At 33.8% G+C, this 23,072-nt stretch overlaps 6 protein-coding genes across 6 annotated transcripts in view; 3 read left to right on the top strand and 3 right to left on the bottom strand.

Annotated features, from left to right (window-relative positions):
* The first annotated feature begins 5,802 nt into the window (after positions 1-5,802).
* The window catches only part of LOC128224324 (tRNA N6-adenosine threonylcarbamoyltransferase, mitochondrial-like), a 451,923-nt gene continuing 434,653 nt past the window's right edge, over positions 5,803-23,072 (top strand). Inside the window, exons 1-3 of the mRNA XM_052935154.1 lie at positions 5,803-6,220; positions 6,540-6,609; positions 7,264-7,436. The gene's annotated coding sequence lies outside the window, so the exon portion shown is untranslated. The remainder of the gene's footprint in view (positions 6,221-6,539; positions 6,610-7,263; positions 7,437-23,072) is intronic.
* LOC128225302 (uncharacterized) lies at positions 6,884-7,435 on the bottom strand. The gene has a single exon (XM_052935386.1). The coding sequence runs from the start codon at positions 7,433-7,435 to the stop codon at positions 6,884-6,886; it is 552 nt and encodes a 183-aa protein (XP_052791346.1).
* On the top strand, positions 8,495-11,187 carry LOC128225286 (uncharacterized). Its single transcript, XM_052935385.1, has 3 exons — positions 8,495-8,911; positions 9,252-9,415; positions 9,888-11,187. Exons 1-3 carry the CDS (start codon positions 8,495-8,497, stop codon positions 11,050-11,052), a joined length of 1,746 nt encoding a protein of 581 aa, XP_052791345.1. The 3' UTR covers positions 11,053-11,187.
* LOC128223647 (uncharacterized) lies at positions 12,416-15,548 on the bottom strand. Its single transcript, XM_052933322.1, has 3 exons — positions 14,456-15,548; positions 14,026-14,222; positions 12,416-13,807 (listed from the first exon to the last, which is right to left on the bottom strand). Exons 1-3 carry the CDS (start codon positions 14,591-14,593, stop codon positions 12,754-12,756), a joined length of 1,389 nt encoding a protein of 462 aa, XP_052789282.1. The 5' UTR covers positions 14,594-15,548; the 3' UTR covers positions 12,416-12,753.
* On the top strand, positions 15,353-17,950 carry LOC128225270 (putative nuclease HARBI1). Its single transcript, XM_052935384.1, has 5 exons — positions 15,353-15,382; positions 16,063-16,295; positions 16,535-16,688; positions 16,954-17,054; positions 17,737-17,950. The coding sequence occupies exons 1-5, from the start codon at positions 15,353-15,355 to the stop codon at positions 17,948-17,950; spliced, it is 732 nt and encodes a 243-aa protein (XP_052791344.1).
* On the bottom strand, positions 20,876-22,944 carry LOC128225285 (uncharacterized). Its single transcript, XM_052935388.1, has 6 exons — positions 22,718-22,944; positions 22,348-22,507; positions 21,878-21,944; positions 21,546-21,687; positions 21,246-21,295; positions 20,876-21,013 (listed from the first exon to the last, which is right to left on the bottom strand). Exons 1-6 carry the CDS (start codon positions 22,879-22,881, stop codon positions 20,898-20,900), a joined length of 699 nt encoding a protein of 232 aa, XP_052791348.1. The 5' UTR covers positions 22,882-22,944; the 3' UTR covers positions 20,876-20,897.

The raw sequence follows: 23,072 nt of genomic DNA, 5'->3' as shown, positions 1-23,072 counted from the left end.
CATTAAAAAGTTTATGCGATGGTGTGGTGTCCGTGCGTCCATCCGTGCACCCGTAAGCAATTGCTTGTGAACTCGATAAACTATCCTTTTTAAATTGACAACATTTTCGTAATTAGTAGGGCCCCCATATCCCAATTGCACGTAATATGTTACAAGATTGTAATGGTAGCGTTCTTAAACTAACTCGAAATGTTCCAAGTAAACTATCAGTATGTTGCTATACGCCATATGTATATATTCTGGTGAGACAATGACCAAATAAGCGATGTCAGTAGAGCATACGCCCTTTTGGGCCTCATGTTAATTTGAAGTTCTATATGCACCTCACTTAAATACTTTTTCATCAACGCATAACAAAATTCTTGATTTCAATGATTGTATGTGTATAAGATAAATATTACAACCATGCTGTTATCGTTATGATAATGCTGTCTATGTGACATATATAGCACCCATTGAAACAGTCCACATATGATATGACAATAGATCTGTGGAAACTGTACGGAAGAGTATGTGTGTGTAAGCAGGTTTAAATTCACTTTTGTTCTAATCAGAAATTCTATATAACTTGTAAACGTGTATGAGATTTTAAGGAAATTACCAAAAAACACGAGAGTTGAACATGACCTCCATAATCAAAACACTGTACCAATGGATTCATTATAACCAGTTATTAGTAACGTCACGTCAGCAGAGTGGAATCCGGTCGTGTTTAACAAGGTGACATGTATTATGCCTGCAGGTGTATGATGCGTACATAAATATTGAGAATATTATGTTAGTTAATTAGTTTATCTGTAGAGTTGCTTTTGTAAAGTCCATATCGGACAATTCCAAAAGTCGTGTTCAAGGTATCTGTATCTGTACACAAACAATATCAAGTGAGACAGTCTCACAAATGAAGCAATTGACATTGTAGTTCTTTTATTGAGTGAGAAATCTTTATTCTCATCAGTATGGAACATTAACAACTTTGATGGAAGAGGTCTCTGCACGAAGTCAATGAATTTGCTTTTACCAGTATGGTGTCTGCTTACTCAAATTAAATAAATATGACAGACTGTCGGTGTCTGTCAACTGTCATAGGGTATATTACAACAGAAAGTTCAGATGATCTTTTCATGGTTTATTTCACTTATGAATACCGTTGTTAGAACGAAACTCATACTTTGCAAACATGTTCATTAATTATATCAGCCGACCATGTTTTTTGGTATACAATTATATTCATGTTAGTGAAAATATAGCAAACCGTTATGAAAAAGAACTATAGTACGCTAAAGTCATTTTCTGATTTCCAATAAGTCAAGAACGTAGTTGAACAGGTACCTAGCAGGTTTTCATTACAGTCTTTGGCCTCGCTGTGCGTAGCCGCTTGATCCCCTTTCGCCCCATATTCATTTTTTCGCATGCGAATGACGATGCATGGTAATAGTGTTACGGTAAGGGTCCAATCAACACTGGATGAGACCTTCTCTTTATAGCTTTCTGTTTATCTTCACATAATTTCATTTACTTTTAGCACGTTTTGATTATTTTACAACACTTAGTGTTCTACTTAGTTTTATATTTATGGATGATTTTGATTTGGATTTGATTTTTATGCACATCCAGTCATTTACCGTTTGTTTTTGTTTATTTGTTAAACGCTGTACGTGTAAGTTACTCTACATTACTATATACTTACCTATTTCGCGTTCCTGTTTTCTATTTTCCTGGAAAAATAACCATATTCGTTAACTTATTTTCTATGATCTTGTTTTCAAAGTTTTGTGTATACATGGTAATTACATATGTCTGTGTTGATGTTTGGAATTGCATCATCATGTCATGCTTTACTCATATACTAATCTCTCATACAGGTTCATCAGTTCATAATTTGATACTTAAACCTTTGAATGTCAGGAATCCTCAACAATTTCTCTTTTAAAGTAATGTGATACGTTATTGCATTTTCAATTGATGAATACTATTTTCAGTTTTTTTTTTCATTTTATAATTATTATCTTGTTTGTTGTTCTTTGGCTTTAGGCAATTCATTTCTTTAGTTGCTACGGGTAACTGGTATTTCACTTCAATAATTTATTGTCACCTTGGCTATAGTAACTCCCCGTTGCTTATTTGTGTGTGTATATTTTCTGAATCTTACATATTATATAATTTGTTAAAAAAGTTATTTCGGAATGTCATAAGGAACGTGTTACTTGCTTCTCTTTAAAATCAAGACACCCCTTATGGACTCTGTCGAAAAACAATCTTCGATTATCACCCCTGTGTAGGAAACTGGCAATTGAAAATTAGCGCATTCGATGACTTATATGGAATTATACTATTTTGAAACTTGAACACTATTCACACAATTCTTTCACCTCGTTAACATCAAACAAACAGTAAGACAATGTGCTAAAGATGACATTAGCCACAGTAGGAAATACGTTTTAGTACTTTAGACCTGCGAGTTATATATGTAAGAAGTTTTATATCGCTTCTGCATCGTTGACAATGACTTCTGAACTGATGGCTCAGTTCTGTCCTATAAGGTTCGATTTTTTTTATAACGTATTCATGTTGCTGCAGTTGGTGTTATACCATCACTGCTAGGTATTACCTTGTCCCGTGCACCCGTCCATTCGGCCGTCCGTTATCCATAGTTAGTGTTCTACTTGGTGTGTTATGTTGTGTTGTGTTGCATTGCTATGCTATGCTACGCTATGCCATTTCATGTCATGGTATGCTATGTTATGTCATGTTATAATATGTCATGTTAGAGAGATTTATTTTAAGTAGTTAAAATGTTAAAACAGTAGCCATTTAATGGTCGATGATTTTGAGCAAAGCCTTACATAGAACATCTTCAATCAGTGCTTATTACCTGGAGACAAAATAGTACGTTGATAAAGTATTCAGTTATTTTAGTTGACGTCTCTGTGTTTTATATCACACAAATGTTCAATTCACCGGTTACGGCTGCCAAACGCTAAGGGTCTACTAACACGGATTTTCAACTATATGTTTCCTACTTTTGCGCCCTGGCGCTTGAAAAAAGGCAGAAATATATTTAAGGCTGCTCTGTACGGTTGTATGATTGGAATTATTACACGATAAATAAAAACTTATCGTTAATAGAGAAATGAAACTATATTCAATAATCAGAGCTGTGGGACCAATCTAGATGTCATTTATCGCTGGTCTAGGGGCAATTTGGGTACAAAATTAATCCTCTGGGCCCCGTTTTACTAACGGACTTACGTAAGCGTAACTCCAATATTTCCGTAAGTTTTTGCGTACGCACAATTTTTCAGCGTAACTGCGTTTTACTAAACAGTTCGTACGTACGTATGCACGTAAGTTTTTGCGTAAAACTACGTTAAAAAAAGGCATCCGTAAGTTTGTTCCAAATAGCGTAAATATGGCCGACGGAAGAAATCCCCGACGTCGCCTGCCGCGTAATTTTCGCGATAGAGTTGATTTGCTTAATAATTTGGCTACCAGACAAATCGGCCCCTTACCAAATCGGCCCCTAGCTCAAACGGTTACCTTTTCGGCCCCTTACCAATTCGTCCCCATCCCGTAGACGTTTCGGCCCCTGATTACCGAGACGTTTCGGCCCTTATTTTTATTTTATTTTTTATATCTAAATACATTATTTAAGTAAAAAACATGTAATTTCATTTTATTTTCTTTAATAGACAAAGCTATATACATGCATACAGTACAAAGGTATAGATAAAAATAGATTTAAAGAAAATATCTGTTCACTTGAAAACATATTTTTATTTTATTTCTAAATATAAGTAAAAAACATGTAATTTCATTTTTTTTTATTTTAAGAGACAAAGCTATATACATACATACAAAGATATAGATAAAAATAGATTTAAAGAAAATATCTGTACACTTGAAAACATGTAAAGATTTATTCACGAGATATTTTTATAAGACGAAATAGAGTTGAAGAAGAAATGTTTGAACTTCATTTTTTTTAAACAATCTTTAAATATTATACATAACTATGTTGCTAATATTATGTATAATGACATGTCCATTGTTTAACATCAGTCTTGACCAAACACCTATCGCCCGCCGTAGATGGCACCAACATTTTTCAGGAACTCCTCGCAGGTGACCTTATGCGAATCGTATGAGTCCCACTCATCCATGATCCTGGCGTTGATGTCCCTGTAACGCTCTCGATATAAGTTATAAATTTTATGAAATTCAGTTATTTATATTCAAATCAGGTATATATAAGGATGAAAAAAAAACTATTATTAATCTTATATTGAATACGTATGCAAAACCATACTGGCTTAAACGGTGATTTTAGACAGACGGTCTTATGGCGAATTGTCACATTCCACAGAGGTATCAGGCGTTGAAATTGTGACACTTTGTGTTTACAAGCTTATAAATACGTCTACAAGGTTTGTTCCGACTTTCCCAACCGCTAATTCTCACACTTACACTCACAAGATTAATACCATTATCTCTTCGCACCTCAAACAGAATATTATTTCACTTTTTTATTACGTATATATTGTTTTACTCTTTTTAAAATGCATTTGAACTATCAAGTTGTATCTTATTTGCAATTCATATCTATAAAATAAACATTATTTCCTAATTATGTTTAGATAAAACACTAATTGTCAAAAATAATAATTATTCTGGAGCAATAGTATACCACATAGATAACAAATTAATGGCTGAAATGTAAAGGCATTTTTAAAAAACGCAACACGTTTAAAACAAATGGTACCCACTGGGGGGGGGGGGGGGGGGGTGAGCTTATTTACCCTCGCCATCGGGTTATACCCATTCGGCGAGCACGCTACGTTTTACAGTATTTCCACAGATTTAATAACATTTAAAACATCTCGTCTTTAATCGTAGCGTGGGTGCTTTGGACTGTATATATAAAAATATTCCTACACAGTATGTATAAATCTCTGGTTAAAAATTCAATATTTAAATAATATCTTAAGTATCTATCACATACGCATTAAAATCAAACACTTCAAATACATCTATACAAACATTTTAGGCTCAGCCTACATTTTTTTAAAAAGATGTCTAAATTTTAAAATTCTTTACAATAGTAATTGTTTATATTTACAACGTATCCTTGGCATTATAACAACTAGCTAGTGAGATTTTTTTTTTTTTTTTTTTTTTTAAATGGCAGATTTCTCACTAGTTGTTTCCTAAACCACCCCCACCAGAGATGGGGGCGGTATATGCTGGTTTGCACTGAGGACTATGCCTCAGTGCGTTTGCCTGGATTTTTTTTTTCCTTTTTTTTTTCTTTTTTTTTTCTTTCTCCTTTGAGTAAATTCTTTTTTTTTCTTGTTTATAATACAACAGCGATATTCAATAAAAAATTAAAAAAATAAAAAATAAATAAGATAAAGAAAAGTGTGTTATACATGTATATATAAGTGTCCAACTGTTGTTGTTGTTCTTTTTTTTTTTCTTTTTTTTGGACTAGTATCGCTGTGTAACCAGGCAAACCAGGATGGAGAATATAACAATTCCCAGCTTAAGACTCCATCCTATGGTGTTACAATATGTGAAAGCGTTGCCAAGGATTGATTAAATTATGAAATAAAATATAGATTGGTTGATCCTCCAGGGTGTATTTAAAATATCGCTATTTATATTAGAGCCGTTTCCGGATGGTAGTTTAGTACTGGCATAAACAAAGACATTACTAACTATAAGAAAGAAAACGATCCTTTTCAGGGCCACTGTTAAAATATTATATAATAATTTAAAATGTTATATACATTATTTACATAAAAAGGATTCTCACCCCGGAGGAACGGTAAATTTATAATATACAACGGCTGGTGAATTATTAAAGCAACATATAAACAAACTCCCAGAAGCCCTTCTTCCCATAAATGTATGGGGTTTAATGCTTGAAAAATAAAAAAAGGAATTAATTGTGAATGCTTGTGCTATTCTACAGGGGTGGCTCCGTTCAGTATGACTATTTTTCCCACCCCGGGATAGAGAAAAGAACGAGTTCGCCGGGTGCCATGATTTAGGCTACTTGAATACTCTCCATTGAAGGAGATACCATGTGGGAGGAAAGTGTCACGTGACAAATTCACTCAATGGCGGAGGATTAAACAGACGGACTATCGAAGGGCAATTTTACCGTTAAATTCACAATGATTGTTAAATAAAACACACACCACTAGTAGTATTTATACGGGTCAGTGTGCACAATTATATGACTACGATATATACTACTGATCGATAGGTATTTCTCACGATCGAGAGTATAAACAAACTTGATCAATGAAAATCACGTGACCGTTGGAATGTGTTTCCCACGGTGAATACTATAAAGATTATAGTAAACAAAATTGTAAGGCTACTATTTAAGCTTTTAAGATTTAGTTGTGGTTGGTCAAAGTTTTGTTACTAATTTCCAACCTGTATAATTTGTTACTAAGAATATTTGGCTAGGCCTTGTATTATTCACTTTGTTTTTCAATTTATGATAGATAATTAAATGTTATTTTTGCTAGGAGTCTTGGGGTACTGAATGGAACCTTCCCGACACCTGACCTGGGTAGGATAAAGCTGCCGGTAAAAGGGGTAACATTAATAATTAAATAAGATAAAATATAAATTAAAAATGTAAATAATAGCATAGATTATATATATATATGATGTTCAAAAATGAACAACATATTAAATTAGACTGTTCCTGACAGTATTTAATAGAGAATGCTAAATCCAGTTATGGGGCAATTAATTAAAAGTGCCGACAGCTTCCAGACAACCGACCTTTATAAATAAAAATAAAAATATAATTAAAAATATTGTAACATATTGTATATTATGATATACAACACATTGTATATTATGTCTAAATTTTGTCGGTTATCTGGCAGTCAACCAGGAATTTGGCAAGTGACCTGAAGACAGACCTCTGGGCAGCCTTGCTGGGGTTTAGAATATTGTTTATATTATAATCCAAACCAGAAAAAGTTAGGGCTGCCCTAAGTTCTGCCCTCTGTCCCCTGTAAGTGTCACAGTGTAACAGAATGTGGGAAGTGTCACAGGTCACTCCACACCGAGCACAGTTCGGATCACTTTTGAGAATATATTTCCCAGCACTTCCTGGGAGAAGTGATGTGCCCAGTCTCAGCCTCGTTATGCATTTATCAATTCTAAAGAAATTAGAATATTTATTTGGAGGCTGGAGACTCACAGAGGTCCTATCAAATGTATTAATGTATGTTTTAGGTGTCCTCGCCGACCGCCATTCATTTATGACGTGCCGGCGGGCTAGTGAATAGACCTCTGTGGGTGCAAGAGGGACCGGATCATTCACCTCCACACGCCTGAGGCCCTCCTTTGCAAGCCCGTCAACCACTTCATTCCCCTTCAGGCCGACATGAGCTGGGACCCATACCATGGTAACCTTTAAGTTTTTCTCCAGACACTTATCATTTTGTTCCAAAATGTCTTTTATCAAATCAGGTCTGGAGCTGCTACCTCTGTTTTGTATAGACTGCAATGATGATAGCGAGTCTGAGAGGATAGCAGTATGTATGGGCTTGTTACTGATACCCACTTTTAGAAACGATTTGATATATATACTTACGTTGATTATATTACTCAAATCATCTTCAATCAACTCCAAATAACATTAATAAATTAAAGACAATTATTCATTCACACGTCTTTGAATGTCTTTTTCACACCCACAACACTAACGGATTGCCTTGCAACAAAGAACTCATGGTTCAAAGACAAATTTTCTTTGAAGTCTTTAATGATCAATTAATAATTAACAGTTATAACAAATAAAATTTCTAACATTTTATATTAAAAATCAGGGTTAATAGTTATTTAGATTTTAATTATATTTTTATATCAGTCATATCAATGTTTTTCATGCATATCTGTCTATTTTTAAATTTAAAGATTTTATTTACAACTTATTTACAGATCTCATTGACATTTATAAGACGACCTACAATGTTTTTCTTTATACTCAAGATAAAAAATAAAATAAAATTAAGGGGCCGAAATGTCTCTTTTGAATTTCACTAAGGGGCCGAAACGTCTCGAGTCATTTTAATTAAGGGGACGAAATGGCAGGGCCGAAACGTCTTAGGGGCCGATTTGGTAGTAGGCTGATTTGGTAAGGGGCCGATTTGTCTTGCTCCCAATAATTTGAATGATAATGAAGTGAAAGTGAAGTACAGACTATCCAGGCAGCAAATAATTGATTTGCACGACCTCATTGAGGAAGACATAAAACCAAGAACAATGCGAAGTCATGCCATTCAAGCGATGACAAAGGTAAAAAATGTTTATATGACGAGGTAATAGTCGAAGGAAAACTTATCGTTTCTATAGCTCGTTTCTATAGCTCGTTTCAATTGTCCTTTCCGATAACTTGGTTACTTCCCCTGATTTCTAAGGGAGGCTACTCCATTTCCTACTTCCGGGGAATACATTTTGCAAGATGGCCGACGTAGACAATGAGATCACTGGGGCGTGTATGAATAACAATGAGTTGACACCATTTAAGGTCGTCGATTTGAAAAGATACCTTGCGAACCGGAAATTGAATGTATCAGGTCTTAAATGCGAATTGATTGAGAGGATAAAAGGCGCATATAGACTTTCTATAACTGACAAACGCGTGCTGGAGGAGAGAGATCGGGAAGAAAGAGAGAGAAGAGCAACCGAACGCTTTATCCTCCCATGTGGCGAGGGTCTTCCACCGCCATCAACACTGAAGGCATGGAAGTCCACTATTGATCTGTTTCCTGCTGTAGAGGAAAAGGATATATACAACTACATTGTACTGAAAAGAGACTCGAAACGTCAATTGAAGGCGAGGACTTATTATGTGGACGGACATGTACAGAAAGTTGAGGTATGTCAAATAGTGAGTTTATAATAAGTCTGAGGCTGTTTTTTCTGCCATGTTTACTTCATCTAGTTATATAATTAGCTCAAGGGGACTATTTTGACTTGGACATAAAAATAATTTGGTGTGAAAAATGTACTCAACATTTTTATGTAGGCGGGGCTAGCCACAATTAAGGGGGGTGTGGTGGATGCAAGCACATGTATGTGTCGAACCACACTGACTATATACTTATCTTAATTTTAAAAAAAATAATGTATTTTGTACAATTTTCATATGTTCTATGATGTATGTTGTTTATTTATTGTCATTTAAATTAAAATATTATTTATAATTTATTCTTCAGGTCCATCTCATAAGCGAAGAGTGCAGCCACTGTTATGTTCAAGCTTCCGTGCTGCCATCATTTCCAACTGCAGACAAAAGAAAGTCACCAGAGTACCAACCCTGGATCCTTCTGTCGAAAGTGACTGGCTGCATACACTCCGCGTTCTGCAACTGTCCAGCTGGGTAAGTTGAATTAATTTGTGATAAATCAAAGTCTCTGATCTGCATTGATGAAAGGTGTCAAACCCACACACGCTAGGCTATTTTGTCAGTATTATCAAATACTTAAACTTGGGGCATTCTTCAAACTATTTCATATCTTCTTATCAAACTTGGTACACTTGTTACAAGAGACAAAAAAGCACATGTTATAACTGTCATAATTTTGGCTTTCATGGTTAGCTGAGTTTTGCTATTTTTTTCTGAATGAAAGAACAGGCGAGCTTATGTATTGATTCAATGAACTCCCTTCACCGTGTTGGTGTTTACTTATGGCACTGTTTGTGTTTTGTATGTTCATGGCCTACCAGGAAATACTAAGTGTAAAATACTGTGTATTCACCTCCATTTTCAAACTTTAATGTTTTGGAATATACATGTAAGTATAACAAGTAAAAAGGCACACATGTAAATGAATTTTTTTATTTTCATCTAGTGAAGGTGAATGCTGCAACCATATTGGTGCCCTGCTGTATGGACTTGAAGACCTGACGCGTAAAAAAACCCTTGCTCCAACATCCAAACCCTGTGCCTGGAACAACTTCAGCATGCTGTCTGCACCACGGAAACGTAAGCTGTCGCCTAGGAAATCTGAAGATCTTATGTTCTCAAAGAAGAAACTGTACAACGTGTCAGTACGTAAAGTTTCTGTAAACAAAAACCATGAACTGAACTCTATCAATGGATGCACTGTTAACATTGACAGATTTAGGCAGAAACTGGTTGGTTCGAAGTTGAATGTAGGCTGGTTAAAAAACTTTGAAATTGAAACAACTGAAAATGAACCAGATCTCCCTGTGTTACATTCTGTGCCATTCAACTACCATGATAGTGTAAACTTGAGGGACAGTTCTAGTAAGACAGTGTTTTTGGATCATTTTGACTCTTTGAAGCAAAGCGCTGAAGAAATTCAATTAACTGAAATCTTAACAAGGGGCCAAAAAAGTGGGAAATGGCAAGAGGCCAGAAAAGAACGCCTAACAGCTTCAAACTTTGGCAGCATCTGTCGTAGGAAAGAATCAACTGAACCTGACGGACTCCTGCGGCAGATGTTGTATTCCAATTTCACAAGCAAGTACACAGAATATGGAATTAAACATGAGAAGGCTGCAAAGAGAATGTATGCGAAAGCAATGCAAACTGACCACAAAGGACTAGCAGTTAAAGACAGTGGTCTAGTTGTATGTGCCGACAGACCCTACCTTGGTGCCAGTCCAGATGGGCTTGTGTTCTGTTCACATTGTACAGAAAGTGTTGGTCTGGTTGAGATTAAGTGTCCTGCCTCTAAGAAATGGAGGATGCAAACGCCTGAGGAATGCTGTGAAGACAATGATTTTTTTTGTCAGTTAGAGAATGGCAAGGTGTTACTCAAGGAAACACACAAATATTACTACCAGGTCCAAGGGCAGATGGGAATCACCGGGAGGAAATGGTGTGATTTTGTAGTTTGGACATGTGTAGGTCTTTCTATACAGAGAATTGCATTTTGTGAATCATTTTGGCTGAAAATGTTGTGTCAACTTGACAGATTTTGCCTTGAATCATACATTCCTGAACTGTACGCACAACGTGTTAAAAGGGGAATGAGTCTGTTCAATTGATTTGTACATCGTCTAGTTATGTGTTGTTTATACATGTACATTTGAATGATCAATAATGGCAATTTATGTGAATATCTTGTTTGCTTTCAGTTATTTTCATAACTATATTCAAAATGAAACTCCAAAATGACTGTATTGTTACTATAATTTGAAACCATGAATAAAAAAGTTGTAAATCTAAATTTTGGGCAGTATTTTGAAAGTATGTGTACTTTTGTCAACATATTGTGATTATGCGATGCTGTAAATCTACTTTAATTATTTCCTTGTTTTATGTTTGACCTTTTCTACTTTTCCTTTCCATTTATCTAGTTTTCAGGGATGTATTTCTGAGCTTAATAAATGGACATATGTTTAACCTTTCAAGTGTGTTATTATTGCATTTTGTGTGCAGGATAGTGATAGCGTTTATATTGCCATTGTTTAAAGAAGTAGCTGAGTTTTACTCTAAAACAATTGAAGATGTTCAATTGAATATTGGTTTGCATGTAGCTACTGCACGGCCCATAACTCAAGACTGTCGAGTTGTTCTCCTTTTCTGACTTGCTAATTAAAAACAACAAATGAGTGTTACTTTCTTATGTTTGCAGGGTGCAAAACTTAAAGGGGCTATACACCGTGTGATGAAATATCGAAAAAAAAAAGAAACTTGTCAAAAACTGACATAAACTTGGTATCAATGTGTACAATGCATTGAAACTAACTAACTGAAGTACCACATACCGTAGTATACAATTAATTTATTTTCGCATTATTTTTTCCATATTTCTCCATTAATTTTTTTTTACTGGGTATGTATACCTAGTAGAATTCATTCTTATGCGTGATTTGCTAGTTGATGATATCATGGGATATAACCAAGTAAGGTATATTAGCTTAAGCATTCATATGGTTTCGGATAAGCCTTCGTAGCAAAGTGGATACAACACTGGACAGCTATTTTGGTGACACTAGTTCAATCCATAGCTCAATTTTCTTTTACATTTTGGTATTTCTTTACCATTATCATATCAGAAGAGTAAAACATTTTATTAAATAATTTGTCCTGAGATTTGTTACAGAAAAAAACTTTATTGGTGCCAATCTGGTGTACAGTCCCTTTAAACATTGGGACATATTTAGCATGGGGCTAGTTTTTTTAATCTAATGTATCTTAAAGTTAACATTTGTCGGGCATTTCAGTTTGATCTATGGCACTCTTGCCTATTCTTATTTCCACTTAGTTCAATTATGAAACTGATATGAAAATGGTTCATACTGAAAAATCCTTTAAGCAATTCAATACTAATGATTTGAAGTACGTGGTAGATCAATTACACATGGCAAATAAAAAAAAACTCATTTCAGAGCCAAACTTAATAAGTGATCTTTGACTTTTATTCTTAGAAATGTTACAAATAATAAAACCACAAAATACAAAGCAGATGTTTCACAAACAAAAAATTATATCAATAAATTGATCAGTTAATGCATACATGTTTCAAATCAAATCTTGAAATCCATTCACATGAGCATATTTCCTTATCCATTTTTGTCAAACCTGAATCAAATGTGTAATCTCATATGTTATCATATAACTTGCTCGAAAAAATGATTTTAAAACAAAATTGTAATTTCATTGTTCTAGTTAGAAGTATACAAGTTTTTATCCCTAAATCTAATGCTTGATATATACAAACGCTTTCATTGACACATGAGTTATTATTGAACAAGTGGTGGCCATAGATTTGTCAAATATGTGCATATTTTGAACACTTTAGAAATTCTCCTTGACTGTGTTATAGGAATATTGCCATGCAATATTCGAAAGTTCTTGATTCTCTCCATTTGCCTTTCAACATGTATTCGTAAACTTGCAATATCTTTTGTAAGGAGAACCTCACGTTTAGAGAATTGTTTTCCTTTCTGTTTAAATGGTGGAATAATGAGATGAATGCCTCTTGGAGTAGTAAGGTCTGTAATAGTGAAACCCTTATCAACCATTATGGCGTCTCCTTCTTCAAGCAAGTCCAAGAGTCCACATTTTTCTGTGAGTTTCTTGTCACTGGTACAGCCCACCCAACAGTCAGAAACAAAAGTTACAACACCATTTGGGCTTATACCCACCAAAATCTTATGAGTCATGTGAGACTTGTAATCACTGTACATTAAACTTTTCAAAGAAAGAGAACTGGATGTTTCACTGTAAATTTCAGTGCAGTCGATAATAATTCTAGTGTTAGAATATTTCTCTTTAAATTGTTCAGGCATGTTATTTTTCACTACCTCACGAGATGGCCATTGAACAAGAAAGGATAATTGTACATGTAAATAGTTGATCCATCTTTCAACAATGTCACTACATTGTGAAGTGGATATGCAAAACCTAGTACCTAGATCTTCAAATAACAGACCTAGACGTAGGCGCATCAGCACCATGAAAAATTCATCCAGAACACTTAGAGTTCTTGGCCGTCCTCCATCTGAATCTTTATAGTTAAGTTTCCGCCTTGATGTCCGCACTTCAGCTTCATCCTTGATTTCATCAAACAAAGCTTCAAACACAACTCGATTAGGGATTCCGGTGTAAAAACTGACCAAATCGTCATTGTATTTTACGTCATCATATGTGAGCATAGGTAGCTGACATTGTACACCAAAGTCTCTAGTAGAATGTTCTGTTTGTGAACTGAAGTCTGCTGTTTTTCCCAGGAAACTTTCTTCAGTTTGTACTTCCATCACTGCACAGTTGTTCTCAGTCTGTGTGTCACAACATCTGAAACATATACAAATTGATCATGTACCCATTTACCACATCTTACATGTACAGTCTGGTAACCCTAACCAAATGTTTGTTTTTTTGGCCTTAAACATTTACAAACACTTAAATTTTCCTATTTTTGTTAAAGAATGAAGAAAAATGATCAGAAGTAATTAACTTATCAGATCGATTTCATAGCACAAGAAGCAATATATATATATATTGAACAATACCTAAAGGACTGATTCTGTGGCTGTAGTACTGGTCCCATGCAGTAATCATGCAGGTGGACAGAGGTATCAATGGCATGCCCGGAAGGGGATACAAATGACAGTTGTGGCTGTATACTATCATCATTTGACAGTTCTAGGTCTAAATCGTCATTGACCGTATCACCATCATCATCATCACCTACGTCTTCATCAAGGAGCTGAAATTGCAAATGAAACTGTATAAGATAAATGTTTTAGTACAAAATCTGCCAGGCTATATGGTACACATTTTTCCAGGCTGTATTTGAAAACAATTCTTTAATCATTTCTTAAATTACAAAATTTACAAATAAGTGCTGTGACATTGTTTTTAAGCACCGTTGATATAACATAATTCATTTTGAGGTGCATGTAAGGAAGAACTTAAACTAATATAAGAAATAAAAAATACCGTTGGCTGGAAGGTTTTGGTAGCACCAGTCTCAGTTGGAAACATAGATGGAAGTGTATGCTGGAATGAAGGTCCTCTGAAGCCAACAAAATGCTCACTACACAATCGTCTGTGTTCATTCCACTGGAACGATCTCATGACCGTTTTACATCGCTGCACCCACACACGTTTTAAACGTTTGTTCTGAGGAAAACGGTGCAATGACACTTTTCTCCCATCAATAACCTTTCCTCTGTAAATTCCTTTACAAATACAACACTACTTAGGGGTTTTCCTGCCCGTTTTCTTTATTAGTTTTGAATCTTTACTTTCCATTTTCACTTGTTGCTGTTTACTTCCTGGTTTGTGTAGTCCCCGGAAGTAAATTTCCGCTTTTTGCGCATGCCCACTTGAAGAGTATTCAGGGAAAGATAATCGAGTTATCGGAAAGGACATGCCTACGTTCTTTCACGATAGCCTCCCTTTCTCAGATCTGACCTTCACCTTGGATGTGTAAACGCTTGAAACTTTTGTTTTACGAACTTTCACACAACTTGCTTTTCCAACTGATTTTAAAACAAAGGCATTGGAGGACTAAATCGTAGATTTTAAATCATGGTTTGAACGTGTTTAGAAAGACTGTGGATTGTTTGTATCAACGTAATGTGAAATTTAAATTTGTATCCGAAATTCTCTCTATCCGGATGGAAGCAATCGAGTGTTTGATATTAAAAGAAAAGTTGTTTGTAAGCGTGTTTGTGCTTTATAACTTTTGGGTGGCATTTAATCCCCAATATGTGATATTGCATGACATACATTTATATGCAACTTATAATCTACAAGCTAAAATGTGCTGTGTACTGGGAATATTGTAGTCTCGGCTCTTGCCGCAATGGCACACAGGTAAACATCATTTCAATGGAAATTGATCCAAATGATGTCACTGAGGTATGGTTTTTGCTTATAATTGCGCTATTCTTCCGACAACTTTGTTGCTACTCAACTGTTGGTGCCTTGAATCTTCTGTAATCAACGTCATATTCTCCTTTCATTCCAAAATTTACCGTTATAACTTATATAATATCATATCAAATTGTTTGGTTCTTTGTTGTACCGGTAGCTCCTCATAACACTGCAGTTCTTGGCGAAAGGTGAATTCTATAGTGAGAGTGGACTTGTACATGGCGTCTCCAGAAGCACTGTATGTGTATCTGTTTGGCAAGTAATTAAAACTTCATTTTGATCATTTATTGATTTAAATTAATTTAATTGGTGTTGCAAAAAATTGTGATTTTAAGATCTTTCAAAGCTTTTTTAACAGACATTTGCTGTATATAAATTAATTTAATGTGTGATTTGTAACTACAGTTTTACCATATGATATGAGGTCTTTAAAAATCCTGAACATTTTCCTTCTAATTATGTTTTTCTCATGAATGTTAATCATTAATAATTCATCGAAAAAATAAAAATGTGTTCAAACAGAGGCTCAACCATTAAACAATTCTTTAATTAAAGGGATATCGATAGTTATAGTACTTACATATAGTAATGTATATCCTTCATATTTAAGCTTCATGTACATTTAAAGAAACAATTCAATAAATTTACTTAATTTTTAATGTCAGGTTGTAGACGCAATTAACCAGCGTGTCAACAACATCAAGTTCCCTACCACCCAGGCTGACTTGGCTTCTATTAAACAAAAGTTTTATCAGGTAGCAAGAATGCCAAATTGCATCGGAGCTGTAGATGGAACATTAATCCCCATCATAGCGCCAAGAGTGAGGGAAGATATATATGTGTGTAGAAAAGGATACCATGCAATTAACGTGCAGGCAGTAGTGACACCTGATATGAGGTATTATTAAATTTAGAACTACCTGGTAGTATAAGTGACGTTGATAATTAAAGAAATATTTTTAAATACATACATATATGATGAAATAAATGATTTATCTGTATGTGCCTAATGAACAAATTACACTGCAATAAACATTGTATTGAATCATTCAGTGAATTAAAACTGTAACTCGCATTAATATCTGTATGCATAGGGAATCCAAATCATGTATCTGTCTGCATATGTCCATATTGCAGATTCACTGATGTGGTCGCTCAGTGGCCCGGGTTTACACACGACAACACCATATTTGAGAACTGTGGCCTGAAGGCATGGGTCGAGGCAAATAATGTTGGTTGGCTGATTGGTGACGCGGGTTATGCCCTGAAACCTTACATGCTCACACCAAAGGCAAGTATAAACATTATAATTGTGTACAATACTTTAATGTAATATTGTTCAATACAATTACAGAAAGGGTTTCATGTAATTGTCTGTATTTAATTAACGCCATCATGTAAAATGTGTTTGTAGCATATTAGGTTACATATTTGCTAGATTATGATCAGGTAACTTGTAAAAACATGGTAAGGTTTTGGATCGATCCCAGATATAATGCAAGTTATAAATATAAATGCAATAGCTTTAAACACTAATTTCATGCAATTGCTGATAGATCCGGCCTACGACCCAACAGGAAAATGCATTCAACTTGGCACACAGCCGTACCAGAATGGTAGTTGAAAGAGCGTTTGGTTTGTTGAAGTCGAGATTTCGGTAATTATTTTATTTTCAAATACAGTATTACCATCTTGTTACCATCTATTGGTGTTCATAAGTAAGCAACTTAACTTAAAGAAGTGTAAGGCAACTAATTATGAAGTCTTTCTATTCAGAAAGCCCTATTGATAACACTTTTGAAATGGAAGATGTAAATAAATAATGAATAAAATATAACAACAATAGGAGACCAAAAATTTGTTCTTTCATTAAAATATAACAAACTAATTTGTTTTCATTTGCAACCTTAAATTCAAATTATTATCCCTGAGCTGCTATTTTTGTTGTTTATTCATCAATATTATCAAAAGAAACTTAAATTAAACGAGATTTGATGTTTATATGTTCAATTGTTAGACATGTCACTTTAAAATAAGCAATAGTAGTAGCTTATGATATAGGCATACCGTTTTTTGTAAAAACAAATCACATTCCACTGGATGTGATGTACAACTTAGAGGTGCACCTGTATATTAAGAGGTGTATATTTGTCTTTGTGCTTCTATGTTTTCAAACAATAATGTAGCCGAGCTCTCTAACTTATAGATGCACCTCTAAATATAGGCGGAACCCTATTTTGTTTACTCCTAGTACAATAATTTTGACCCTATAGGTATATCATAGAAAAATGATGTTAATTGGTATTATATTATGTTTGCACTCACTTCATTTCATGCAGATGTCTTCATAAGACTGGAGGATTCCTCCAAATCACACCTGAGAAGGCAGCCAAAGTCTTTGTTGTTTGTGCTAAACTGCACAACATGTGTATAGATGATGCTGTCGTGTTTGATGGACAAGTCAATGTTGCCCCTGACAATGCACCACCTTACATTGGAGCACTTGACCCAAATGCGCAGAGGGACAGAAGAGCTATTATTGCAAGATTTTGAAATGAACTCTCTTAATTGGTTGCATATCTTGTTATTTGGACTAGTGAAGGAAATATTATTAACTTGTGATAGATTCACATTTTTATGTATAATTAAGTTAAGAACTTTCTGTATCAATTTTCATAAACTGTCACAATTGCCCATTTTTCTCAAAACATCTTAAGTCTCTTAAAACAGAATTTATCTTTTATCCAATATTTTGGTTTCGGTTTAACTTGTACAGTATAAACATTTTGAAGACTTTTTATACATGTACTTTCAATAGAAATTATTTTGCTTATATTACTGACAAACAATCTTTAACTTTATAGAGTTTTTATTAGTAATCTTGATTAATGAAAATAGATACCAAAGCTTGTTATGCTTTAGATGTTTCGAGAAATTGGGTCTGAAAGATTAATACCTGTATGAACTAAAATACAATATTGACACAACTGATGACAAACTGTGCCTGTACCATGAAAACCTATTATGACTCAGTATATGGGACAATCTTCTTTTTAAATGAAGTTGACGCAAACTCCAAAATGGCCAAAATTAGTAAAACAACCTTGAATTTGAATGAAGCTTTCAATTATATGGATTACTTTAAAATCTCAGTATAGTGTAAACAGTGAGAACAAACTTGTTCATGGTATAATGAATCTGAATGTATTCATGAAAAAAGGAGACAATGCATTACTATTATCATAACCATTGTTAATTTGTTGCACAAACATATTTGAAATGTAATGATTACCATCTAAATTGTCATATTTTATTTCATTTTGACATGAAGAAAGTAATTACTTATTACAACATACAGTATAGCCATGACTCATAATATGATGAAACAGTAGCTATTCTATTTATTATGCTGTTTATGAGGGGGTATATACTCCTAATTATATCAGTGGAAGAACTTGAAGTAACAAAACAAATGCTGTTCCATGGTGATTTTAATCATCCTTTATCTGATATATAAAGAAATCTTATAACACAGTAAAAAGGAAGTTTTATATTGTGTTGAAATGCCAATACAGTTTACCTGACCATTCTTCTAAATATGACATGTTCTTTGCAAATTCAATCATTTCAAATAACTCAAAAATGTACTAGCTAATGCATTTCCGCTGATGATATAATAAATGATGGTTCAGGTAAATGCCATATTTGGATGATAACAAATGTACAGGAGTGATGGAAGTATATTGAATGCTTAACTAGATTCAATTTGTTTTTAGCCAATGTTCCCAAATGAATAAACTGGCATCACTTAAAATGAAAATGTATGAATTGATGAAGCTGTTACTGAATAGCACTTTTTTGTTATTAAAACAGTTAAACTACAAACAGGACTTTAAACTTAATGAAAGTAATTTATAATGTAACTAACAACATATTTGTGAAGTGTCACATAGAAATAGTTTTCTTATAACTTTTCACTAGCTGATGTAAAAATCATGGAGAGTTGTAATAAATACATGGATCTGTACACATATTTCTGGATAAACCAGTTTACAATTATACATCTACTACATTGACACATAAAACTTTACATGAACATATAACAGACATGAAATAACATTTTTTTGTAATGTTAACTGTAACAAGTATATGTTATATGTGACTAACATTAACTTTTTTGCTCACCCTCAAATTTGATTTACATAAGTTAGTACATTAAACATTATATTACATAAGAACAGATAACTCTGATAAGTGTCAATTATAAATGTTAATATATATATATATATATATATATATATATATATATATATATATATATATATATATATATATATATATATATCCAAAGTCAATTTTATGAATAGATACACCATTCACAGTAAATTCTGATGTAGGCATGATTGATATCATTTGGAAAATTAATTGTTAAGTCAGACATTTTATGAATAAGTATTAGTGTAAATGTCACAGCAGATGAGAACAAATTCATACAACATATTATACACAAATAATTAAGTTGTCAAAGACAAATGTCACTGAAAATAAAGTTGGAATTTAAATTTCTTCTACTTCTAACATTTGCTGCACTACAGCTATGGATATTATCGTGATGATTTGGTGAACACTTCGAAAATTATTTATAATAAAACCTGAACTTGCAAACAGGCAATTATTAAGCAATAGGCATAATATTTAAGAATTTCATATTTCAGGTAGTTTTAAGGTCTGCCTACTGCCACTCATCTGATACACACTCCCTGTGTTTTTTTTGTGTTGACAATGAGTCAGTAAATGAGTTGTATTTTAAGTAAGTTAGGGCTCTTTGCCTTTGCTCAATCTGCCCGTTCTTAATCATTAAGAATTTAGTTCATGTCAACTATTAACTATTACACAGACTACTTAAAATAATATCAGTGTAACAAGACTATCATTTCTAGAAATTACTGCCTGTATCAGGTCATGTTAACAATTAGCCTAACACCATCATAAGCAAATTATTGAGTTCTTTATCAATTGAGTAAATAAATTATATCACTGTATGTGATTAATAACCCCACTATACCGCCTTATTGTAATAATATTGCAGTACAACAGGGAGTGATGTACACTTATTGAATGCCCTGTGACTGTGAAAAGGTATAAGTTAAGTTATAAATGTTCAATACCTAAAATACTTTAAACATGTCAAGTAAAGGCTTTGGGCAAAAAACAATTATGTACATTAACAAAGCAATTAACGCAAAGAACAGTGCACTCAGAGGTATGGTTTTTGTGCACTGCAATTGGCCTTAACAAGATATATATCAATAAAAAGTTTAAAAGCAATATCTCAAAGACTTTAAATTTTTGCTCCGTACAAGACACAAAAACATGAGTAATGGAGAAAAGTATACTTGTCCCAATGGCACAGGACGGACGGACAGACGGGACAAGGTGATTCCAATATAGCTCACAACGCTATATGGTGGGAGTAAAATAAAGTATTCATGTCATATATTTATGCCTTCAAAGTGTAGAAATTTATCATTAACTCATTAGTAATTTTTTGTTGTTGGAGTATTTCACTGAGGAGCTGATTCTGTTGAACTAGAAGATTTTCAATGCTATCTGCACCTGAAAAGTAATGTGATTTCATTTTTCAAGCAGCTGCAATAAATGAAAAGAATATCTTGATCAAAATTATTATGTTATTATTCGTTTTACAGTTATTTTAAAGAAGATGTAAATAGCATTAGAATTATTCATAGAATATTAATATAACTCAAATAATTAGTCAAAAATGATACTGCATATCATATTGTTTTATTTCTGATTGAGAATATTTAATTAAGAAATACTACAATACCTCTGCCTTTGTCTATTTGACCGCTGTCTTCTGTCACTGCCATTGGTGCACTAAATGTGAATAAACAATTATGTAATTTGTTGCATTTTTGTTAATTTGTTTTTTTAATGTAAATGTAAGTTCTTGACTAGTTGTAATTGAAATATGGAATAAATAAATATTATACTAACAAATGATTACAATTGAATGATGATTATAATTTAATAATGTTGATGTTGCTTCATTGAATGCATCAATTGAATAACTAATGCAATATCCAAAGAATAGAAGTGCATCCAATGATAACCTTATTAAAATTACCTTTCTTGAAGAGTGGCACCTATGGGCATTGATGGTACTGATATGATGTACGGCAATGGTTTCTCAGAGGCTGCCAGTGCTTCAAACGGCTCAGTGGCTGCAGGTTTAATGGATGATGTTTCATTGGTGTAGGTTGATTCAACTTTAATAAATAAAGTAGTGATAAAACATAATATTACTGGAGCTTGCATTAATGACAATAATGCTAACAAGAATAACACTTTAACAGTTAACCCTTTACATGCTGAGGTCATATACCTTTTTGGATCAGAAAGTATGTGGTAAATAAAATAAGAGTAAGTGGTGATACAAATTTAAAAAAGGCCACTTACTCTTCATCAAGAAGGTATCAACACCAGCAAAGCCTCCAATCGCTGAGTCACCAATCAGGTTAATCATCTGTAACAGTTACACAAAATCAATGTAACTAAGGCCAAAATTAAAGTTATGTTTCCTGTACACAAAAAACATTTTCATGTCAGTAAAATTCATTTTTGTTTCAAATATTTATATAACAATAGATTGAAAAATATGTGATTTGTTTTGGAATTATTTTTATCGCTTGTGCCTTTCGAATTGGGAAAAAGGTTGACTTTGGGAAAAATACAAATCAGGCCAAAATAGGTGTTTATCAAATTTGGGAAAAATATAAGTAAGAGCCACCCAGAAACATAACCTATAATCCATTTTAATTACATTTGATTGTGTCCAATACATGAGATGGCATTATAGTGGGCCAACTCATAAGCACCCCATTTATTGTGTTTACTTCAAAAGAAAACTGTTTAAATGATTATTTTACCTTATCCTCCCAATCCTCCAATTTCGGAGCTGGCCCACCCCCTGTCACATTTGAAAGCTGACGCCTCCTCCTTTCTCGTCTCTTCACATCAGTTTTTATGTCACTGATTTTTTTCTTGCACTCATCAAGTGTCCTCTCACAAACGCCTTGCGCATTCACTCTGAAATTTAAGTGAGTTTTCAATATGTATTTTTATATCATATTTAATTATTTTACTCATATTTCGGGGTGGGGGTGGGGGGTTTCCTCCCACAGTCTGGCAGTCAAAATTGTTGTGGCAATATATATTTATTGGTAAAACTAAACATAAGAGATTTATCTTTCAAATACAAACCGATGTTTTGTTGTTTATGACTGAAAAATACCATACCGCTCCACTATTTCCTTCCAGGCCCGATCTTTATCAACATGAGTTAGTCCAGGGCAGAACTTATTGTCTAATGTTGAGGTTAGCTCAAAGTAACTTTCCTTTAAAATATCTTGTTCCGCCCTGGACCAATTCACCTTACGTCGCTGCTTTGCGGTCGGCTCCATTGTTGCAGACGATTGTTTACTTTTTTTGACAGGTGCGCGCGTGCTACCTCCTATCGGAGAGTTACGCATTATTTACCCCTACGCAAATATTTACACTTTATAAATTTAGTAAAACGCACGTACGCATTTCGTATTATTTACGTAAGTTGAAAATGTACGTGGAAACTTACGTACAACTTACGAAATGTTAG

This window comes from Mya arenaria, chromosome 1 (genome assembly GCF_026914265.1).
Source record: "Mya arenaria isolate MELC-2E11 chromosome 1, ASM2691426v1".
Classification (NCBI taxonomy): domain Eukaryota; kingdom Metazoa; phylum Mollusca; class Bivalvia; order Myida; family Myidae; genus Mya; species Mya arenaria.
Note: the sequence above shows the minus strand (reverse complement) of the source record. Positions and strands in the feature narration are given on the sequence as shown.

Coding starts and splice junctions, on each gene's coding strand:
- LOC128225302 (XM_052935386.1), bottom strand. CDS start 7,435: ATGGTATGGGTCCCAGCTCATGTCGGCCTGAAGGGGAATGAAGTGGTT.
- LOC128225286 (XM_052935385.1), top strand. CDS start 8,495: ATGGCCGACGTAGACAATGAGATCACTGGGGCGTGTATGAATAACAAT. Junction 8,912..9,251: donor GACATGTACAGAAAGTTGAG/GTATGTCAAATA, acceptor TTTATTCTTCAG/GTCCATCTCATAAGCGAAGA. Junction 9,416..9,887: donor TTCTGCAACTGTCCAGCTGG/GTAAGTTGAATT, acceptor ATTTTCATCTAG/TGAAGGTGAATGCTGCAACC.
- LOC128223647 (XM_052933322.1), bottom strand. CDS start 14,593: ATGAGATCGTTCCAGTGGAATGAACACAGACGATTGTGTAGTGAGCAT. Junction 14,223..14,455: donor CCAAAACCTTCCAGCCAACG/GTATTTTTTATT, acceptor TTGCAATTTCAG/CTCCTTGATGAAGACGTAGG. Junction 13,808..14,025: donor CCACAGAATCAGTCCTTTAG/GTATTGTTCAAT, acceptor TATATGTTTCAG/ATGTTGTGACACACAGACTG.
- LOC128225270 (XM_052935384.1), top strand. CDS start 15,353: ATGGAAATTGATCCAAATGATGTCACTGAG. Junction 15,383..16,062: donor ATCCAAATGATGTCACTGAG/GTATGGTTTTTG, acceptor TTTTAATGTCAG/GTTGTAGACGCAATTAACCA. Junction 16,296..16,534: donor GTAGTGACACCTGATATGAG/GTATTATTAAAT, acceptor TCCATATTGCAG/ATTCACTGATGTGGTCGCTC.
- LOC128225285 (XM_052935388.1), bottom strand. CDS start 22,881: ATGGAGCCGACCGCAAAGCAGCGACGTAAGGTGAATTGGTCCAGGGCG. Junction 21,945..22,347: donor TGGAGGATTGGGAGGATAAG/GTAAAATAATCA, acceptor TAACTGTTACAG/ATGATTAACCTGATTGGTGA. Junction 21,014..21,245: donor TCAAATAGACAAAGGCAGAG/GTATTGTAGTAT, acceptor ATTACTTTTCAG/GTGCAGATAGCATTGAAAAT.